This window comes from Watersipora subatra, chromosome 4, assembly GCF_963576615.1.
Source record: "Watersipora subatra chromosome 4, tzWatSuba1.1, whole genome shotgun sequence".
Classification (NCBI taxonomy): domain Eukaryota; kingdom Metazoa; phylum Bryozoa; class Gymnolaemata; order Cheilostomatida; family Watersiporidae; genus Watersipora; species Watersipora subatra.
In genome coordinates this window covers 47,479,573-47,502,487 of record NC_088711.1, presented here as the reverse complement: position 1 = coordinate 47,502,487, position 22,915 = coordinate 47,479,573, and the positions used below count along the sequence as shown (strand labels likewise).

At 34.9% G+C, this 22,915-nt stretch overlaps 2 protein-coding genes across 3 annotated transcripts in view; one reads left to right on the top strand and one right to left on the bottom strand.

The window, feature by feature from the left end:
- Positions 1-13,810: 13,810 nt before the first annotated feature.
- Positions 13,811-18,761, bottom strand: LOC137394718 (elongation factor 1-delta-like). The gene is made up of 7 exons (XM_068081486.1): positions 18,719-18,761; positions 17,911-18,068; positions 17,691-17,750; positions 17,281-17,430; positions 16,972-17,142; positions 16,553-16,756; positions 13,811-13,968 (listed from the first exon to the last, which is right to left on the bottom strand). The coding sequence occupies exons 2-7, from the start codon at positions 18,022-18,024 to the stop codon at positions 13,930-13,932; spliced, it is 738 nt and encodes a 245-aa protein (XP_067937587.1). The 5' UTR covers positions 18,025-18,068; positions 18,719-18,761; the 3' UTR covers positions 13,811-13,929.
- Positions 18,762-19,112: 351 nt separating this feature from the next.
- Positions 19,113-22,915, top strand: part of LOC137394634 (uncharacterized) — a 51,375-nt gene continuing 47,572 nt past the window's right edge. For both annotated transcript variants that reach the window (XM_068081385.1, XM_068081384.1), the window contains exons 1-2: positions 19,113-19,283; positions 20,330-20,465. In XM_068081385.1, coding sequence (XP_067937486.1) covers positions 19,230-19,283; positions 20,330-20,465 — 190 coding nt within the window. In that variant the 5' untranslated portion in view covers positions 19,113-19,229. The remainder of the gene's footprint in view (positions 19,284-20,329; positions 20,466-22,915) is intronic.

Here is a 22,915-nt window from a genome sequence, read left to right as displayed (position 1 = left end):
ATATATATATATATATATATATATATATATGACCGTTGGACTCATACACAATCAATAATATATATAGTAAAAGCGGGCCAAAGTATATATGAACTTGCTGTAACATATTGGCCATTAGCGGAGCTGATTGGGAACTCGGTTCACCAAAGGTGGAAAAGCCTATTATGAGGGAAAAATTTTCAATTCATGAGCAATAATCTCAGACAAGCCTGGTAAATGCAACATGGTACTCCTGGGAGCTCTGTATAAAGAGAGTTGTGTTTCAATTGAACTTTTTTACCTATACTTCAAGATTATCTGACGGCTTTAATATTTATCTGGTTGCAAGAGCACACTGTAAGTCATCAGGTAACAGGTGTAACTATCTTTTCATTCACATAATAAATTGCGATCAGTATGTGCTTAGTAAGACAGAAACAGTTAACAGGAAACGCTAGCAATCGAATTTGTCTCCCTTACATTCGAATATTTGTAATATAACTTGCTGCATGAGGGAGTATCCAGATTTTTTACTAGTCTGTGCCCTCAAATTGTAATATAAACGCTATTGTATGCATGTGGTTAGTTTTAGTCTACTAGGCAAGGACAACTTCGACAAACTGCAAATATGTGATTAGCGACAGTGCGTTTATACGGGTGAGAAGGATATAGACTATAGACATCAGTATCTCAAGCTTTTATAATTGAAACTCACCAAAAGCTTTAAGGATTTGAAACTAGTTTAGCATTCACAGACTTAAAATGTACACAATAGATAAAAAATTGTTGAATAAAATGAATTCCAAAGATAGTATTGATGCCTGATGAAAAAATTATCATTGATTTGTTCACAGTACTTCAATATTTTTTCATTTTACCAAGTGAGAAAGTATGCATGCATGTTTCAAGTTACGGCAGTTGGCATGCTTGCACAACTTCAACTAATATTTTTAAAATTACACCCAACAATTTGTAATACAAAAATATGTTATGCAACACAATCATCTAATTGGTTTTAGCCTTTCTATTAAAGAGGAGGCAACTCTATAAAGTCTAACGTAATTATATGTACACAAAAACCTCTGCATATACCCTGATTCAAAAAGGAATTAAGAGATTTTTAGCAATAGGCTTCACAATGCACAGTTTATTTGGGTTAGGAAACAGCGTTAATCGGTCTCAAAACATTATTTGTTTATTAAACCATTGTATGTTGGAATAAACATTCTTATAAGAATGCATGATTTTTTAGTTTAAATAATTTGGCAGCCTAAAATTTGAGAATACAAATTTCAAGTAATACACGCATTAAAATCAATCGATTCTTAAAAAACTAACCTAATAAAGAGATAGTATAAATCAACATTATCAGTTTTTGTTGGTATTCTGCCATAGAGCCACAAAAGTATGATGTAGATTCAGAATTAGAGGTAATGATAGAGATTCCTGATGCTACTTACATAAATAACTGAGTCTAAATAAAGCTTACTCTAACCGAACTGCTTCTTTTGGTATCGTCTATATACTTTCTTGTTTAATTTTTATTTTTCATCAGCCTCGTTATATTCACTTGAAAAACTGCAATGTCACGTGAAACTTCGAACATCATACGCTGGAAATTACTCGAGCCTAGTATCCTGACAGTCTAGTTTGATGTGGGAGATTATCAGGTGTGCTTATAATGTACAGAGCATAGAGCGCGATGAGTGGTGCAGGTGTTTGAGTGGTAGTTAACAAAGGGAGTGCTGTGAGTTCTAATCCCAAATGAAACAATCCTTTATTCCAGCCTCCAACTGTGGTTTCAGACCGACAGACAGACACGGATCTCTTTATAGTAAAGATTTTGAATCAGAGTATTACTCAACTTTTGGTTCATATGTTACGGTTTGACTAGATCAATGAACGATGTTTGATAAACATCAATAAATTTCTATCATGCCCCAATCATCCAATCATATCATCAAAATATAGTTGAAGATGTTTACCACGGCGAATCGAATGGTTTCCTTTGCTATGAAATGCCATAAAAATATACTAGAAAGAGCATCTCTAATCCAAGCAGGATTGTCAGGTAAGGATTTTAGCAATTTAAGGCTGACAAAGCGTGGGTAGCATTTTATTGCCTCCAGTTTATCGAAAAATCTCCAAAAAAATTGCATAATAGCATGCAATAGCAGCATGCTCACTCATTCTATACGGAGTTTAACACACTAGCAAATGAGCCACTTAGCACACGGATAGCTAACTCAAAAGCTCCCTGGTATCAGCTGATGCTTCGAAACCTTCATTCAGGCCACATGTCTGTACACTAACCAATCAATTGAATAAATGCATTTGCCGAGGCATCCGATTGGTTTTGAGAATCACTATTTTTTATTAAAGTTTGTCTGTGTACCTACCTGACTAATCGATTGACCATGTGTGGGATCGCTTGTGCACCTATTTACGTGTCTGTATGCCTGTACACGTATACGCGTGTCTGTCTATATATGTGTCACTATGTATGTTCAAACTTGTATGCCTCTCTACCTTTTCTACCTAGCCTGCCTTTGTTTCTGTCTGTCTGTGTGTTTGTCTATGTGTCTTCTTGTGTGTCAGCTGTTTGTTTTCAAATCTACTTGCGTACCTGTCTACTTGTCTGTTTGTGTATCTTTCTAACAGTCTACGTGCTTGCCTTCATGAATCTTGGAATTGTTTGTCCGAATGTCCATATTATATAGATGTAGATCTGTCCACATGTCCTAATCTACATCTATACATATTTCTCAAAGTCCGTCGGAACTCCGGCTATAAATCTTAAAATTTTGGAATAAATATTCATACCAATGAGTATTCTATCTCGGACCAAGCCGTTCACCAGTTTTACACCTAGCCCACTAGACTACGGAAGTCGAATTGCTAGGTTGCCAATATAAGTCATTATATCAGAGCAATACCTAACTGCTTTACGTATGATGCGGGTCATAGCATAACGTCACGAGAAGCTGTTTGCTCACACTATTAAACTGCCTAATAGCAAAACTCTCACTGCTTCTCATTGTTTATAAAACAAAAAACTTCTCTCATGATATGTAGTTTGAAAGTTAGAATGGCAAATGTTGTAATATGTTAAATATAAATCAATGTTCTGTCCAAATACTGTAGATCTGTCCACATGTTCTAATCTATATATTATATATATGTAGATCTGTCCACATGTTCTAATCTATATATTATATATATGTAGATCTGTCCACATGTTCTAATCTATATATTATATATATGTAGATCTGTCCACATGTTCTAATCTATATATTATATAGATGTAGATCTGTCCACTTGCATCTTAACACCTGTTCTTTCTTAAAATAAAACATAACTTATACCAGTAGAGTGACTCACTACACTAACAATAATTTAGTTGTACCTGATATATTCGTCTTCTCATTGCCGCTATATGTCGAATCCTTGTTTGTTCACAAACCAAAACCAAGTCCAAGCATCTCTACAGGTCTATCAACACTAGCGCCCAAGTGAAGACATATTCGGCAAATCGGCAAGAACTGCGATCGATAGATTTTAATATTACAACTATCAAAAGCTCAAAAGATGCAATATTTTCTCAATACACGTCTCCTCACTTCACAGAGTCTATGGCAGTCATCTATTCTTCCTTTGAATAACGCTGTCTCTTGTTTCATGATGCATTCGTATCATTTACAGAGACAAAAGAAATCTCTTATTCAACCTAAAGTTTTCCTATAGGTCTGAACAGATGAAACAGCTAGACATGGCAAAAGGTGTGCAGTAGTTGTAACAGATAATCTGAGAGTCTGTGACCTTACTGAAGTCAGTTAATGTGTTAAAGTGTCTGGCTTGTTACTGATTGCCAACACTGGCTGCATCATCGGTTTTGCGCCAGGCGCTTTCATAGCTCTGACGGATAGCTGAAATCTAATGTAAAGTGAAGACCTTCTTGATGCGTGAAGCAAACCATATCTAATAATTTAGCAATTTTTTTTATTTACATGGAGGTGCTGTTAAGTTAATCACTGGACTCCTGTATGTGTTGGCAGATAGTAAAAGTACAGCTAAGGTTTTTGATTTGATTCATGGGCATGTTAGAGGGTGTGTGGTAACACACCCCGTAACATGGTAGGCTTTTGTGTGTGGTAACACACACAAAAGCCTACCATGTTATATGTAACGCAATTGAACACAACTCCTTAATTAAAGACGGACTTGCGCAAAATTTTAGTAGATTTTATCAGAAAGTATGGGTACTCTACTACCATTTGTGATTGTTTTTGATTTTTGAAGTGATCTGATTGCTAGAATCTTTCAAAATTAAAATTGTCAAAACTTGATCACGGCTAAAATTTTCAGAAAAAGAATGCTGAGAAGAAGCAAAAGAGGTGTTAATGAAAGTTTTGGTTCATACGTTGTAGAGATTAAAATAACTATGTGGATGTATAAACAGAGAAATAGGAATCTGAGTGGGAGGCTGACCTGAGCAATAAAATAATATGAATCAAATGATAAAATAATGTTAATAAAATATATATACTCACATGCATTGTTGATGGCTCAGCAACGGTTCTCATTGCATTCCTGGTGGAAACTCAGAAACAGCTAGCCAAGTGGCCTCTAAAACACAACACGAGAGGATAACTACTGAAAAATAATGCTCCTTACTTTAGCTCTTAAATTTAACCTTTGGAAGCTGAGTATTTGGACAGGCACACTTTCGGAACAAAGGTTGAGTAAGTTTGTAAATTACTAATAAATGACGACCAATCTAACCTTTATAGTTGAATGTTTCATAACTTGCACATATTATGGCCTAAAAATTAATTCAATACTTATTTTTTCAAATTTAGAAAAGAAATTTAGAATCCAAACACCCCTGAATTAGCTGGGAAAACCTGAAGATATATTTCCGTTGTCAAATAATGATCCATTCCTAACTTGTTAGTTTTATTTTATATAAAATTGATGTACACGGACGAGTTTGTTGTGGTATATCGTAATACTGACTGTGTTTTATGAAGCCTATTAGTGTATCATTTTATATTTATTTATTAATAAATATATTATTAATAATTAATGTTAATTATAAACAATTCAATAATATTAAAAAAATATTATTGATAATATTTATTTATATTATCATACCAAAAACACAAGCTACTTTACATGTTAATATTTTACAACAAAATGTAAGGAACTGAAGCTAAGGTACAAGCTATCACAGTTAACTCAAGACATTCCAGGGCTGAGCTATTCTACTAATAAAATGATTATATGAAATTCAGCGTATTTCACATATTAGCTGCTTTCGTGTTAAAAGTTTATGGTTTGAATCATGTAAAACTATTGTCTTAAATGGTGTTTTTCAAGTCTTGCAACAAATTAAAAATATTCACATTATTTAGAATAAAAAAACAAATTTGAGTTCAAACGAATCCCTTTGTGAATGCGTTTCTGTAACGAACCGTGGTGGGAAACTAAGGTGAAACCATATATACATGTAGTAAGTTTAGGGTTTATTTAAAATCATACAGCTGGGGGGTAACTTAAATTGATCTTCAGTTTTATAAAAGTGGCTGGCTTGGTATGTTATACGAGAACAAATCACTGTACAAATTAAAGTTAGACAGGAAGGTATACAGCGCGAACAAAACCACCACAAACCTCTGTAAGGTTCGAGCCTAGACAGGAGAGCAGGAAAATGGGTATATGACATAGCCCCCAACCCGTAGAAGAACTAAGTCTAGGCAAGAAAAGATAGAACATGTGTTTATGTATAATTTTGTATTGACATCAGTGATAATCAATAAACTGATGTTTTTCATTACATGTCAAAAACAAAGATGTGTGTGAAACCTCCTCAAACCTCTGTGAGAATAAGGCCTAGACAGGAGATCAGCAAAATGGGAGTATCACACGGCCCCCAACCTGTGGACAAACTAAGCCTAGATAGAAAACCACCGAGTGGCTGTGAAACCACCGAGTGGGTGTGAAACCACCGAGTGGGTGTGAAACCGCCTGAAACCTCTGTATGAACGCGGTGAGTAAGCTCAGGTTGATGACATAAGGCAGTCCATCGACCAATCTGATTAACTCTATCCATTTTTCTCCGTATAATCGTTCAGTGGCCTCACTTATCAGATGCCTTTGTAACGACTGCTGCTACATGACAAGGCTATAAAGTACAAGGACCCAAGTACTAAATAGGCTTATGGCAGCAAGTAGCAGCCAGTGAAGCTCTTGGATTAGATGAGCAACAGTGAATGACCAGTGAGTTCGTTATCGGTCTAGAAGTACGTCAGCGGACATAGCAGCAGCTCAAATATTTAAACTCTCATAGTTGTATGGAGATTACTTTAACTTAGCACCCTTGTTTAGTGAGATACGAGCGTTTTTCCCTAAACTACAAGATCATAAACCTAAGACGCTGTCGTTGAAATAACACTTTGCAGGTAAACTCCATAATATATGCGCCAATATTGGCGCAGTAAAGAATACGCCTGAGCAGCAGTTATTGAGAATTACAGTTGAAGAATTAAGTTTTACTGGTCCCTAGAAGAGAAGTGTACTGGTTGCTAAGGGATTGATGATTCTAGCTATCTATGGTCTTGAAGACTATTCAGTATAGAAATTATTTCCATGTTTATTCTATTTCAGCCTCGAGCTAAGTGAAGCGGCAGCCAGTTTACAAAAAAACACTATAACAGTAAATTTTAAAGTTCGTAATGGATTATAATCGTTTAAGAAAAGAGAAAACCAAGGGAACGGAATAGAATTACGGGTGAAATATGGAGTGGGCAGTTTTGGTATCAGATAAAAGGAGTTGCAGAGTTCCAGGTTTATTGAAGAAGATTTTAATGAAATACAAGGAAGATTCTATGGGAAGACTCTAATGAATGAATAAATACAAAAGGAGGAAAAGAGGGGGTCCGGACACGCTCTCGGCGCGAGAGCCTGACGAAAGATGTGAAGGAGGAAAATAAATGGGAAAGGCCAAAAAGAAAAGAAGAGAATCATGATGTATGGACTATGGAGTGGACTGTTCTACCATCGGAAAAAGAAATATGCAGAGAATGGAGATTATTGTAGAAGATCTATTTTAAACCTGTCTATGGAAAACCTCTTATAAATGAATAATAGTGTATTGTATTTGTTCAAACTTTCAGAAACAAAACTCTGATATGCTCTCTACATAATTAATGTTTACAGGTGACTGCTGTCTATTTCTTTCCAAGCCTCATGGTAAGTTATTGAATACATGTTTATATAAATAAAAACAGGCCTTATTTTTAAAATAACACAACTGTCATAGACAAGTTAAGATTTGAAGCGGTTACTTATTTGGAATTTCAAAACTTACATGTACATATATGCAAACAAAAAACAACAAATGAACTGATGGAAGTTTATATACACAGTTTCAAAAACAGAATACCGGTAAACTTGTTTTTAGCAACCTACCATATCCAGCAAATGTCAACCAACTGGTCTTTCATGTTGCTTGATTAGTGAATGCAGAGCGAGGTAAAGTGCTTTAAGAATGAAATAATACAAAGAACAAACAGTTCTCTTGTTATCATCATACAATGATTTGCGGATGTATAGACATGGAAATAGACATACATATCAGTGCAGAGGTCCAAAATCTTCTTTAATAAAACAAAGAACCTAACCTAACAAAGGTATTAGACCGACGCCCCTAACTTCCAGCTAACGCTAATCAAGGCTGATAAAGTAAAGACTAGAACAAATGTCATTATAATCTCTGGTAGGAGACAGTCTAGACTCGAGTTGGGGTTATTATGCTTGTCTTCTGACTACTGTAAGTGAGCGATAACCCTTTTCTATTCAAGCGTGACACCGGCGCCTTACAAAAGGATTTCAAAAAATATCCTTTCGACTGATAACTTTGGCAGCAGCAGTCTCGACTTGGAGGATTAAAACCAAATTAGTGTCTGATAGAAAAATATCTTTGCAGTTAGCTAGGAACTATCTGCACTTTAATAAAGTCTTGTTAATTTTATGACTGGATTGAAACTTAAAGACCAACTTACACAAGATTTAATTAATTCTATTTTAAAATATTGCTGCTTTTCTATATTTGCGAATGTTTTGATGTTTGAGGTGATCTGATTGTCAGGATGTTTCAAGATTGCAGTTGACCAAACTTTATCGTGGTTAAAACACTCAGAAGAAAAATATGTACAAAATGACATCACTAGTGGCTATCATAGCTATAGTTGATATATGCTATTGCTTTCAAGTTGCAGTGTTAACCATCTTTATTCTGTCAGTCTCTTCACACGTTTTCATGATCTGAGCTTTTCAATTGCGATCAAGTTTTGTTAATTTTAATTTGGAAACAGCCTGGTAGTCAGCTCACTTTAAACATCAAAAACGATTGTAAATGATAGAAAAATACCGATACTTTCTCATAAAATTTATTAAAAATTTGGTGCAAATTCATATTTATTTGCTATCTGCCAGAAGTTTATGAGTTTTTGAACTTCAGCAAAAAGGATTTGCGCTAATTTTGTGCAGACTATTTATTCAGTTTCAATGGCTAACTGTTGCTTTTTTTCCCCTTTTTTGTTTTACTATTGTTGTATAGCCTAATTTGAAAAAGATTTCTATTTGTGAAATGAAGTTATTGCCAATAGAGTACTATATATATAATAGGATGAGTATTTTATCCAGCACTTTACGCTATTCTTACAGGTATCTTTACAAACGCACATCTACTTCTCCTTGGGAACATTACGCCGATGAACAGAAGTTCTGTTACTATTCACTAGAAGGTTGGTGTAATTTGTTACGATTAGAGTGGTCAACAGTCATTGATTATGTTTATATAACAATCACACTCCTTCATATCAACACAGGAGATGATTGTTATTAAATCCATAAACGTGTAATTGATCAATAAGCAATGATGGTTCTATTGATAAACAAACAGCCAAAACAAAGAGTTATATATTCACAAGTAATGCGAGGGTGATAATACGATAACAAAAGCATAAATGAGCAATGATTTTCCAAATTTAAAGCTTTTGTTGCAAACTAAATAACATCGCGTTGAATCCCGTGCACGTCTTGCTAATATGCGCAGGGTAGGCTGTCCGCAGACCACTGCCCAGTCTCCAAGGGGCAATGACAGCATCTTACATAAATCAATATTCGCTATTCTTTGGCCTCCATTGGCATAATGCCAACAAGCTTGCTCGTTGTATAGATGACAACAAATATTTAAAATTATTTTTTATTATTCTTTGAAAGAACTACCTCGATTTTTATTATACACAAACACTTGAGCGCTTCTAATTTCTGGCTCTGAACATGAATGAAAAGCGAACAAATCTGTTATGCAAAATATTTCATGCGAGACTTTTTATTTACCCATAGAAAGTGATATATCATTATTTGAGATTCATTGTACAATAGTGAAATATGACATACTCTACACATCTAGCGGCCAATGATTAAAACATTTTCAGAGCCTGTATATGTGTTTGGATGCACCCGTGGCCTAGTGGACTAGTGCGCCTGACTTGCATTCTTCAGGTTGGGGTTCGAATCCCAAAAGAGGTCACCAGTGTTGAGAATAATGATATCAATCATAATTCACTCTCTGCACCTAGAAATGTTTCCGGTCCCAGAGGTTTCCAGTGCCACTGGGTTCAGACATGTCTAGCCAAGATCACAGAGACCATTCTCTGTGAAAAAATTCTCTTAAAAACATGCACAGCCTCTGCTTGCAGTAAACTAAGCAGACCCTTGACCTTACAGGGAATGCTCTCACACACATTTACATGCTGGTAGTTGATACCTGATTAGTTTGAGCTTGCAGTAGGTAAGGTAGTTAAGTCCTAACATTATTGCTAAAGTTTGAACCTCGCGCTTAAAATCGTATTTATTAAAAAAACTTGATTTAATAAATTGAAAATGGCAGTAAATCTCTAATGGCGGTAGCAACCGTTTGATAACAGTAACAGGCTGCTTGCGCTAGTCAAATAGCTGTATGGGTAGCAACACAGAGACCGTTTTGCTAAAACCATTATTCAACGGACAACATGTCGTTACAAATTCTGCAAAAACTCACCAATTTCCAATCATCTTTTACAGAAAAAGTTGAGGCAAAAATATGTATCGGGTCAGAAATGCTATTCGCTGTCATTAGACATCATCGAATATGTTTGTTGTCTCAATAAAATGACAGTCTTCTAACTTGCAGGTCATTAGATGTGGCTCAACCTATGTGTATATAGGTCAGGAAGCAAAACTCTTTCCAATATGGCTATAAAGGTGTCTAACAAACTTTGTCATCAATGGCAGATGCTTCCGAATTCACCAAATGTACAGTAGCAACACTTAAAAAATGTGATATTTAACAGTAAATAAAGAGATTGTTGATTTGAAAAATAAATACATGTAATCAAAAATGACCAAAGGACTCACCTGCTATAGATGTCAAAAGTTTCTGCTGAATAGGTTAGCCGACAAGCCAAACTGTGTATATATGATATTAATAATTAAATGCGAGTGGTGAGAAACCAGCCATGAATAATACATCTTATCGCGGAATCACAAACTTCCTATTCATTGAAACCGTCAGTCGGCTGCTGCTATGACTAAAATGAATAAACTCTCTCAGGCCTAATCAATAGATCAGCTAATCTTGAAGCTACAGTCGACACGCCGCAGGTGCTTGCAACGGAAACAATGTGCTCATATGTTTTTGTGTTTTATGAATGACAGGCACGAATATAACTGAGGATAGTGACCCCCATGAGGAAAGTGATTCTAACTGGTTGAGATAAAAAACTACCAGTTTTCTTACAAGTCTGATTATGAGTTAAACCAGAAGCAAAAGTTTCTAGATTTTGGTTTTCAGCAGGATTTTCAGTTGAATATGAGTCACATTCTATTAAAGGCATGGGTAACTGCGTAATCTCTATCCAAAAAGTGAAAATTTAGTGCTGGATTGAGCAGTATGATGTTACGACGGGCCGTGATTATGATGGCTATGGCTTTGATTCATTGGTATGATTTTAGCGGTTTTGTTAGACCTAAATTGATTCTGACGGTAGAGAGGTCTAGAATGCCAGCCATTGCCTACAGCTAAATCTTGGTATATGAAATCACATATTGTCAAAGTATTTACTGCAAAGTGTTGTATTGAGATATTTTAGTAAGTTTCTGCAGTTAAATTCGGTATGGCTATATTTTACTTCATTTATTGGCCACCAGTTACTTCGCTCATTTTTTTTAACAAAAAATATTTTTTAAGGTTTTCAGTTTGGCGTCTTGTATAATAACTTACGCTAGAATTTCCTCACACAAAACTGGTTACGAGATGCATTTATTTATTAAATAAAATTTTTAGAAATAACTATTTTTACTTGTGATGAAACATAAATTAGGGGCTGATAAATACAATCATGTTGAATTTTAAACATAATGTCTCGCTGAACAAGGAAAAATTGCAAATATAATCTGTAAACTTCTTTTGTGCAGGAGCTCAATGAAATATTGCCAACTACATGTACTCTCTATTAGCAATAGTTGCATATAGCAACAATTTTCGACATTATTGCTGTGAAAGTTTAGCTAAAAGCTCGCAATAATCCGCTAGTCAAATTTGCACTTATATAAGCAAGACAGAGATAAGGGTTATAAATTGTTTGTTTAGTATTCCATAACAATGTTTCCAAGCATGGGAGACCATAAATGTATATGTGGATAGACCACCATCTAGACTACATGTGAGAAAATAATTGCATAATTCCTAGAGTAGTTTTGAAAGAGTTGAAACAAGGCCCCTGATTTAAATGCAAATTATAATAATTCACTCAGGGCCTAGTGTGATGTCTCTCAACTTCTTAACTACTAAACAATGCTGAAAGCTGGTCAGAAGTTAATTAAACTAGACAATGCACTCAAAGCACTTATATCGATATAATATCAAATTGAAACATGACTTGGTTGGCGATGAAAAGCAACCAACAAAAAGAAATTGGATAAATTTAAGGAGTAGGTCTATTGCTGTTTTATGTTAAAAGAGTTTTTATTATTTTCAGCAATTAGTAACGCTGTGCAGGAGGTCCGTCAAGGCAATGATTCCAAAGCCTTGCTGATATTGAAGGTCTCTAGTCAGTGCTTCACGACTATTGAAGATGCCTCTAGTCAAATTTGCACCAAAACGTATTTGATAGTCAAATTAAGTGTGAAAATAGCCTTCCTGGCAAAAATGAATGACAATTAATTAGTACTGGCTGTCATTCTATTTATAACAAGTGAATGTTTGGCGAAGTTGTTAAGATACAACATCAGTCAGAGCATTGTTGGGTTAAAAAGGAGTACATGTACATATCTACATTTGCGCTACCAGTATCAACAATGGTAACGGCCAGCGATACTTTTTAATTATTATTTAAAAGTAATAATGACAGTTATCATTACCATCGATATTTTCCAAATCAAAAAAATATAATTGTTTATAGGAAGGTACATTAGAGGCAATGAAAATACTTTTCATTACAAGACCTATGGCATTTAGACAGCCATAAATCTGCTTATATACACACACACAACATACCAAGAATCATGTGAACAACTATCAGTTGGAAAAGTAGAATTTCCTTACTGTAAAAAGTTAGGATAAAAGAATACGATTGAAAGGGTTTGAATAGACTTGCTCACGTACCACTACGTATGGAGATTTGAAAATTTCAGCCGCTGCCTCTGTAGGTTCGCTTTGCAATCTTAGAAACTCCTAAAGGTCCGTTCTGAACAATATACGCACCAAGAGCAAAACTCAAACCGAGAAGCCACAAACAGCAGCAACAAATGTTAAGATCCCAGCGTTGTCACAGGTAACTTACTAAATCAATAGATCAAAGAATGGCAAGTGTTTAAGATTTACAGATTACGCTTGTGAAGAGAAATTGAGATGTCCTTCAGCGATAATGGTTATTATAATCTTCATAAGCCGGTGTCAAGAACATTTGCTTTGTAATTGAGTCTTATGTATTACGTGAAGCTCATAATGCATGCTAATAAACCCATTTTTATTCACAGGTGTAATTATTTGCAGTGTCAATACAACAAACAATTTAAGAGTTATTTTGACTATTCAGCAGCAATATGCACTAATATATTGACCGGAAACCTGCACATCTTAGCCTCTGCTATTAAGATGTGCTAGATCAAGCCTTCATTACCGTTAATTATCATTATGATCGTTAGCAGTACACTCTGATTTGAAGTCACTGAGGTCTAAATCCATCTATTGTTGCGAGATTTGTCTTTGACAAGGTTTACACTTATTACATCTGCAAGCATATTTTGTGTTTTAGTACAAATTTGCCTTAATAGCCGTAGCTACTTGTACAGTTTAGCTCTGTAGCTCTGTCCTTAGCTAGGAATGCAACTGTCAGTTGCAAGGATGTGTGGAACAACATTCTTTGTAACTGCCGTGTAGAAACTGACCACATACGAATGGTAAGGTTTCTAGCCGATTAGTCCGTGTTATGATTAAAATTATATGGTCATGGCAGTAAAGGAAAGCAAACTGTGCCATTGTAAATATACAGATGCAGTGATGACGCCATAGATGGCATGCTCATAAAAGATCAAACTGTTAACTATACTGTATTAAGCTCTATGGGACCTCAGCAGAAATAATGTCTACTAGTTCACTGTAATCTTTAACAAGCCGGAGCACCAATAGATTTTAGTGACTAACAAACTCTCTTTTTGTTTTAGAATGGAGTGTACAAAGACAACAAGTGTAGAGAAGCGTTCACATCTGAAAACAGCAAAACACCTTTTAACATTGTTTATTCAACGTTCAGATGTAACAGACGGACCAACAGAAGAACTGAGCCAAAAATAAGATAACTGTTCTTGAGAAGAGCAGGTAGAGCATGGGTTGACAACTTCTCAAATCTTGTTAAAAGCAGCAACGTCTACACTCTGAACCTGTGTAAGAAAACAACAAACGTGGTCTCAGCTAATGTATACTCTTGCATACACATGACAGCATGCAATCATATCAATGCAGTTAACATTAATCGATAAAGACGATATTCCTGCCTAGCTTAAGGTTAGCCAATAGCATAAAATATTGCATTAACAGTAGCGGATAACATGGACTGAAAGTGTAAATATTTTTTGTGTGATTTTAACCAAATGTCAGGTTTTATCATTGTTTATAAGCCAGGAAATTGACAGAAAGATTCATGATCTTTGCACCATAATGATTGGAAAACAGATGCAGCACTAAATACTTATATTATATATATATTAGTATATAATAATATAGATCACTCGAGTTCCAAGTCCTTGTTCAAGAAAGCACAGCATGGGTTAACAGTCTTTAAACATACGACTTCCGACCATGGCCAATTTTTACAGACATTTTCTCAAATTTTCAATTCGTGTAAAGGAGGAATTTCTTGCTAGCACATACCACAAGATGATACATGCACAAGCTGGTTGCCACAGTTGAATAGTTAAGCGTGGGACGAATAAATATGGTGAAGCGCCAGCCTTAATGTTATAATTATTTGTTATGTTGGGTAATCATACAACTACTTTGCGACTTATCAGGCAAAAATACATAAGAATGGAAACTAAAAACTTTTGTCTTGCGTTTACGCATTGGCTAAGTATCACCATTGACAGTGTAATTCATGTCCATGTTTTAACGAAAAAATAACCTTATGTCACTGCTTGAAAAATGAAATATGATTATATTGTTACAAAAGTAGTTTTTAAATTCTGTCAATTACAATTTAGCACTTTTTCACCCTCTAGCATACATAAAATTACAGTTAAAGGTTGACTTGCAACAAAATTCACATTACAGTTATTTGCTATCTAAAGATTCATCATGTCTTACTCTGTGTTGTAGGTGCAAAATATTTGGAAACGTGATTACAAGCTCTTAAAAGCTAAAAAACAAACAGTTAATCGCAGCCATCATGAGACAGCCGTAGATTGGAATCTCTTTCCAAAACAGCTCAAATGGGACATAGTTGTACGAGGTGGTTTTTGTTTACCGTTTCGCGCAACCCCATTCGTCGAAATATTTTCACAAATGTACTTCACGCATTCAATAAAACCATGTCTATTGTTCTTACGTGTCTACTTTATCGTCATTGTAATGCTGTCACTTTCCGCATTGATATCTTATAACCTACTGTGAAAATTCGTTCAATATTTTAACCTTAGCTCGAAGGAGTACATATCATTGTCTGATAAACATGATGAGCCTGTTGGTCACCTACGATAACCGAAAAATTCTGCAGAAATTAATCACGAAGTATGGGTCACAAGATTAGATTACGACTAGATGATTAGACCAAGCCGAAACAAAACTGTTAAAGTAGCGAGCATCTATATTTGATACGGCTCTTCGGTAAAACCCGAAGTGCTTGTCATAAACTAGTGCTACAAGAAGTTTTATATTGAGCCTTTTATTGGCCTTTCAATTCATGTGAGAACATCACATGACAAAACAATAAAAAATGTAATGACTACGCCAGAGAAGTAAACTGATTGATTCCAATCTATGGCGGCTTTCCGTTTTTGAGCTGTTAAGAGCTTGTAATCACATTTCCACATATTTTGCACTTACAACACAGCAGAGTAAGACATGGTGAATCTTTTGATACCAAATAACTGTAATGTGAATTTTGTTGCAAGTCAACATTTAACCAAGTCAGAACATTAACTCACAAACAAGCAATGCTGACTGCAGTTTTATGACAATGGACTGCATACATGACTAAGAGGGGCTGCTGGCCCTTTCTAAATTACCATGTATCATTAGTGCTACAAAGTTTCGTCATATTTGTTTTTATCTTCGTAGCATGTAAATGGTTTAAACCGTCGAATCTTCAATTCTTCTAAGCGATTCAAACAACCGTTTCAAGGGGAGAAATTTTGAAAACATCGTATCAACAACTAAGTACTGCGTATGATCTAAACATCCATATTTATATTATTGCACAAATCTTGCGAATGGAGGTTGGATTTTCATCATCTTCATTAGTGACATCTTTACAACATCCCTACGCAGCTCTGTTTGTAATGCATGCGTTTTAGAAGTAGTATCTATGAAATAAAAAATTAACTCCGAAATTGAAAGCAAATTTTTACACGCTTTGACATTAAACACATTTTAGGAGTGTCAGCCGCGATATAAAATATGCGCCCCGTTGTAGCTAAAAACGTAACCGACTAATATAGGACAATGCCGAGATGTGTGATAATTTTTTCGTAGCACGTAAACTCGCCAGCCATGAAGAATTGCGAGTTGTGCGAACCCTCCTGTGTATCAGGAAAATGTGCCCTCCTCATTCTACGAGCAAAACCGCCTATTCGAAAACCATAAATTCATAGCATGTCACGCTAGTGTATGATTAAATAGCTTAAAAGTGTTGGTAGTAGCAGGTGTTTTGGATTGCCAGCAAACAACAAAATAGGAAAGGGACAATAACAAGGAAATAATAAAATAGGACTATGTTTAAATGAATGAGAAACAAAACTGGATACATACAAAATCTTCAAACGCTACTATAGCCTCTTCAAGGTCATCTGTGCCGACTTTGTCATCCTCAACCACACAACTAATTTGTAGTTTTTTGATCCCATAACCGACTTCAACAAGTTTAGCTGTACCCCAGAGAAGGCCATCCATCTCAATACCCCTAACAAGTTTCTCCATCTCAGCTAGGTCTGTCTCATCATCCCAGGGTTTTACCTGTGCACACAAACATGAAATTAGTGAGCTAATGATGAATAGACGGAAACGGAGGAAATAAAAAATAGCAACTACTTGTTTTAGAATGGTCCAAATAACCATGAATAACCCGACAAAAATTTACAAGATTACTACAGTAACAATGAAACCAATCACATATTTACGATTTTCCAACACAAAAACGTGAAAACCTTCAAAAGCAGTGGTCAACTCACATCTAGGATGATATTACTCTTGGCAATCAGAGTTGGCTTCTTAGCTTTTTTGGCAGCATAAGCGGCTAACCTCTCCTGTTTAATTCTTTCAGCTTCTGCATCCTCCTCATCATCAGAACCAAAAAGATCAATGTCATCATCATCTTCCTCTTCAGCAGCAGGTGCGGCAGCCTAACACAACACTCAAGGTAATGCGGAGAAGAACTATTTGTCAAAACAATCTGTTTAACATGAACTTATGAGCCACAAAATAAACAACTACCAACTACATCTGACAGCATAGAACAGAAAAAAAAACTTGATGCATACTGGCTTAGAAGGGGCTTCAGCAGGCTTGTTACCCATCTCGAGGGCGCATACTCGAGCCTCTAATGTGTTGATTAAAGCCTTCAAAGCCTGATTCTCTGTCTCTAATTTTTCTAACCTCTGCATGTCGATTTCTTCTTCTTCTGATCCACTCTAAAATGAAGGGTGAACTTGTCTCACAAGAGGAAAATTCTAAATGATGGAAAATCAATAAAAATCTATTGGCTGTATTTGAAATGATGCCAAAACATCATTATGAAAGAATACATTTGGACAAGTTACTTTTTGTTTCCTACACAGCGATAAGAAAATTAGGTGAGCAGCAAAGCCATCCATTAGCTGGGTTCAACAACTAAGAACTACATGGTTCAATGACTAAGAACTACATAACTGGTGTCGAGCATGGTACTCACTGCTAGCACTCCTTGTATGTGATCCTTGATATTTTTGATATCAGCAAGCAAGGTGGCTGTCTGCAAGAAGATGACAAACCATTACCTGAGTGCTCATTAATTTGTTATACAATTAATGCCTTAACTACACATATTTTTTTATATATGCTGCTTAAATATTTTGAGACATTGTCACGTTATAGAAATTGATACGAAAAATTTAGCGATTTAATTATCTTACAGCGGAGCCGACGGCGTTATCACCGCTGTATTTCTTTGCATAGTAGTTGGACTCGGCCTCCTCAACCCTTGCCTTATCAAACCAGATTTTCTCAGTAGCTAATGGATGTGCCATTGTGAGTTGAGTAAAGAGATACACACTTTCTAACGCAACAATGTCTACAAAATACAAAAAATGGCACGCTAAGGAAATTTTTTAACTTGGAACAGTTTTTCTTTACACCGTAAAAATTACTGCAATACATTTTTATATGGTTACAAAAACTCTAACTTGAAAGCGAACCAAATTTTATTAATGTAAACCAGGCACAATACATCCAAAGTTTCAAACCACAGCACTAGCGTTAGTATCGCCTACAATGGATTTTGAAATAAGAGAACTATTTAAAGAAGTGCATATTCTAGAATTAAAACCGGCCTTGCCACTGAGTTTACTCTAAATGCACGACTTTCTTACCAATTTGATGAGGACAAGGATATATACATTGCACAATGAAATCCACACAACACTTTTCAGGTCAGCAGTTGAAAATTCAACGATATAAAACTCATCATAAATATGCTGTTGTAGACAAAAATAAAAAATGAACCTTATCAATCATAAAAGATAGCAAGCAAAAAAGTGGTGTTGCGAATGAATGAACACGCATCTGAGCCGAAAACTCTTCATCGGGCACGCCCGTAGAAAACAATGAATTGGCCTAAACTTGAACTTGTTGAAGAATATAGTACATATAACAACTTTGTTAAATTATAGCTTTGTTACGACGCCTCAATAGACAATAAAACACAAAAATATATTGACTCACCTACACGCCGGTGCCAATTGCCACAAGAAACCGGAAAAGGATAAAAAATTAGACTCTCGCGATTTGGGAGAGAGAAGCTTATAAAAGCCAATCAGGACATATATTGTACTGCTATGCGAGACTGTTTTGTTGTACTTAGCGAAGGAGAATGATAAAAAAAACGTGAATCTTCGCCCTTCAGCCAGTGTACAATTCCGTCCGTTACTGAAGATAGTAAATGAATAAGAAGATTTAACTCGCCAATAAAATATTTTTAGACAAGTTCAGATAGTCGAAACAGTCATCGGTTCGGAGCGAAAACGCTTTTCCGTCGTTCACTTTGCGATACCTATACAATTAAATTGAGTAAGGCTACATGGCAACAGAAAGCGACATTAGCTCAATTCCTCTAGATTCCTTCAACGATGTTGTTGAGAGTGCTAGCTTGTGTGATCGTTTTCAGATCTCAAACACCAAAACTGGGGCACATTTTAACGTTACACCGGTTTTAGTGGATTTTAGCAGACTGTGCATGATACAGCAAAGAACATCTTACGCCGAAAAGTCACAATCCGTGATTTCTGGGGTTAGTACTTAGTACATCATCAAATATAGTGGTAGAATGTTATAAGTGTAATTTTTATCATGTATTTTTGTAAGCAACTACATTTTTCATTGACAAAAGTGCAACAGTAGCAGAAAGTCTCAAATATTATATTTTGCATATTCTTGGTTTGCATAAATTTATATCGCACATTTATTATTCTTCAGTTATACTTTATCTTGTCACATAAATCAGTCATATTAGAGCATGCATTCTCTGTAAAAAAGCAAAATACTCACCTTCTGCCGTGTTCTACATGAGCTAATCTACATTGGATCAAGATGTTCTAAAATAACTCGTCCATTCAATCGTAACCTAATCTTTCTCGGAATTTTTTCAAGTTGTTGATACGTTTGTTAAGTCAACTATGTTACTTTGTTAGTGATAGACACTCTGCATACTTGCAATAACACTTTGTTCACAAACAACTTCCAGTTTTAGGTCACATACATCTAGATTAAACATTAGGACATTTAAATTAAAAATGTTATTTACTCTAATGTCCAGTTTATTCAGCTTTTCTTAAAAAATTAGAGATGGTTTTCAATGCATATTATTTTTGGATTTTCAGAGGCCTGCTCTGTAAAATAGTAGCTTTTAAACTTTTGTATAGTAATATACAAAAGGTATTGCAAGGTATTAAGGTAAGGTTCATATTAAGGTATTGCAATCAAGGGCAAAGGTCCGTTTCTCCATGTCTCATGATCGTAATCAGTTTTGGCACTACATCATTTTCAAATAGCCCTACTGGTTATTCGTAACAACACCAAAATATAGCTTATATGTAATATATATAAAAATATATAGTGCATTTTCTTTGAAATGGTTTGTAGGTTTTGTTCATCAAGCTGCAAATAATTTGTTTTGCTTTAAAGCCAGTAATAGCTTTATAGTTGGTAATAGTTTTATATCTAGTCATGGTTAAATTTTGCCAAAAAGTTGTTGCTATTGTCCTTTGCTATTCAGAGCTATTTATGAAGCCAATTGTTCAAGACTCTTGCTAGTAAGTTGGCTGCTGTTTCTTTTAGATATCCAACAGTGAGTTGCTACATGCTGTTGTGGGTCTTTATGATGTTTGTCTGTCTGAACTGACACCTGATGTGCTGTACTCGACAGTCTGTGGCAGGTGGGCTCGGACCATACTGCTTGTCAGAGATGTTAAAGGTACAAGAATAGCGATTATTTATGTCTGTTAATGGCAGCCAACGTGTAAAACATTCCTTATCTCACTGTTTTTTTGTATTTCTCTGTTACTGAAGCAAAAAATGTCTGAAGACTGGCTATATTTATATACATGTATATATAATATATATAATAATATAAATGTAAAATAAATAAAAAATAAATATATATATATTTATATGGCTATACCTTTGACTTCCAAAACATTATGGTTAGTTGTTTTTTACAGTCGAATTCCAACATATGAAATTAATACTTTTCGATATTTTTGCTGTATCTCATACTATATACCTATATCTCAAAGTTTGTCGTCGGATGTCTGCCTTTCTAGGTATAGGTATTAAAATCTTGTAATGAGAAGCTCGCCGCGTGCTAGATTTGAACTCACAGATAGTGCAACCGCAAGTTTCAAAGCACGCGGTCTAACCACTGAGCTATACAGTCCTTAGCGTTCTATCACTCTTATCTTATACCGTATACCGTATGTACACGCCAATTGTGCACTTTTGATTGTTAACTAATGTTGCCTAAAATTAGCATTTGGTATTTTTTGAAATTGTTGAAAAACTAGTTTTTTGCTGCTATTACCTATTTTTTTTGTAATTTTTAAATGGGCCATTTCAAATGTGTGTTACACTTTTATTTCATTTTTTGTAAGGTTCGATTGCTAAATCAGTAAAGGCTAACACTTTTCACTCGGCCAACTGTATTATCTCAAGTTGGAATAGCCTCTACATTCTCTTGCGGTGCTTCTCTTTCACACTTCTATGCATGAATCGTTATTATTAATTCAACATATTCAGGATTTTTTGTTTTGTTTTCTCAGTTCGTAATAATTTTATCATTACCAAATCATCTTTTAATGTACTCGTAGCAAAACAGACTTAATTTTGCTATTACTTACTAATTATTTCACATTTACATTTAAACACTTTTATTTTGTTGTCTTTTGCACTTTTATTTTGTTGACACTTTTACGTTGTCTTATTTTGTTTCTTAATTTATTTGACCTGTACAAACCCTTTTCCTCATGATATGAAGTATGAAAGTTACAGTTGTTAGAACAAGTTTGAAAACCTTTACAGTAGTTTTATTTTTTCTCTCAATTTATTTAAACTGCACAAAACACTTTTCTCATGATATGAAGTTTGAAAGTTAGAATGGTAACTGGTGGTATATGTTAAATAAAAATAAATTTTCTGTGCAAAGACTCTTTACCCGGGCAACATCGGACATTTATTAGTGTATATATAGATAATACAGCTATATGTATAGAGCTGCAAAACAAATTTATCACTAAAACATGTAAAATACTAAATACGAACCTAATAAGATAATCCTTACTATAACCTAATAAAAGACATGTCCGCCATGTCCAAAGTCAGAAATTTGCTCATAGTTGGGAAAAAGATTGCATCATACAGGACTTGAACTCATGACTTTTAGCATGGTTGACCAACACTCTAACAACTGCCCTACTCAACCACTCACTGGTATCACCAAATAGTTATGTGTTAGGCTATTACATCTGACGATCTTTCACGGTGCACTAGATTGTCAGGGTTGTAATTTTTAATAAAAACACAGGTGAATGGGGATGTAGCTTTCGAGATAAATGATGGTAGTTGGAGTGATCTAACAAGCGATATGGACTTTAATTTAGCATAACGTATTCAGAGTTTTTGTTTTATGTGGATATTTCTACATCGTATTATTAATTATTATATCTACTCTTTCAGGTGTCCTTTTTTCACACCATTCATTTTTTTTCGAAGTATTGCTAGTTGGCTTTATAAATTTGAAAAAAAAATCAAAAATTGTTGCCCATGTAGTTTTATTACATGCTGTTCTAATTTTGAGGAAAACATTTCCTGCTTCCTTTTTCTTGCCACTACATCCATTTTTGGGATCCCTGATTTTAAAACTAAGAATAGGAGGTATGCAGCACTCTTCGGCACTATTCAATCAGCGTATATTCAGGCTATGTCAAAGCTAACTGTACACATATATACAGATTTATTAAACCAAAATGTTTTAAAAAAAACTCTGGACGTTGTGTGTTGGACATCACTTTTGATGTTGCCTTAAATATTAACTAATTTTTAATTTTAAGTTTTTCAATGTAAGACATAAAGTAATATCTTATATGTTTAAAAATTCAGCCATTGACACAACAAAGTTAAAAAAAGATGTCAATATAGATTTCAATGTTGGATTGTTAGATCTGTAAAGCCTCGAGCCAACAACATAAATAGACGAACATATTAGATGTCAAATAAAGAGTCAACAGCCAAATCCTCTTGTTATCTTAATCTGTTTGCTTGGGATAACTCAGCTTTTTGTCTATTTTTTGTATTGATTTATCCATTTGTTCTCTGTAATGCTATAGACTCGACGTAACTAAGTTGTTTAAATTCAAAATTAGTGATGGA

Coding starts and splice junctions, on each gene's coding strand:
- LOC137394718 (XM_068081486.1), bottom strand. CDS start 18,024: ATGGCACATCCATTAGCTACTGAGAAAATCTGGTTTGATAAGGCAAGG. Junction 17,751..17,910: donor ATAACGCCGTCGGCTCCGCT/GTAAGATAATTA, acceptor ATCTTCTTGCAG/ACAGCCACCTTGCTTGCTGA. Junction 17,143..17,280: donor CTGAAGCCCCTTCTAAGCCA/GTATGCATCAAG, acceptor GTGTTGTGTTAG/GCTGCCGCACCTGCTGCTGA.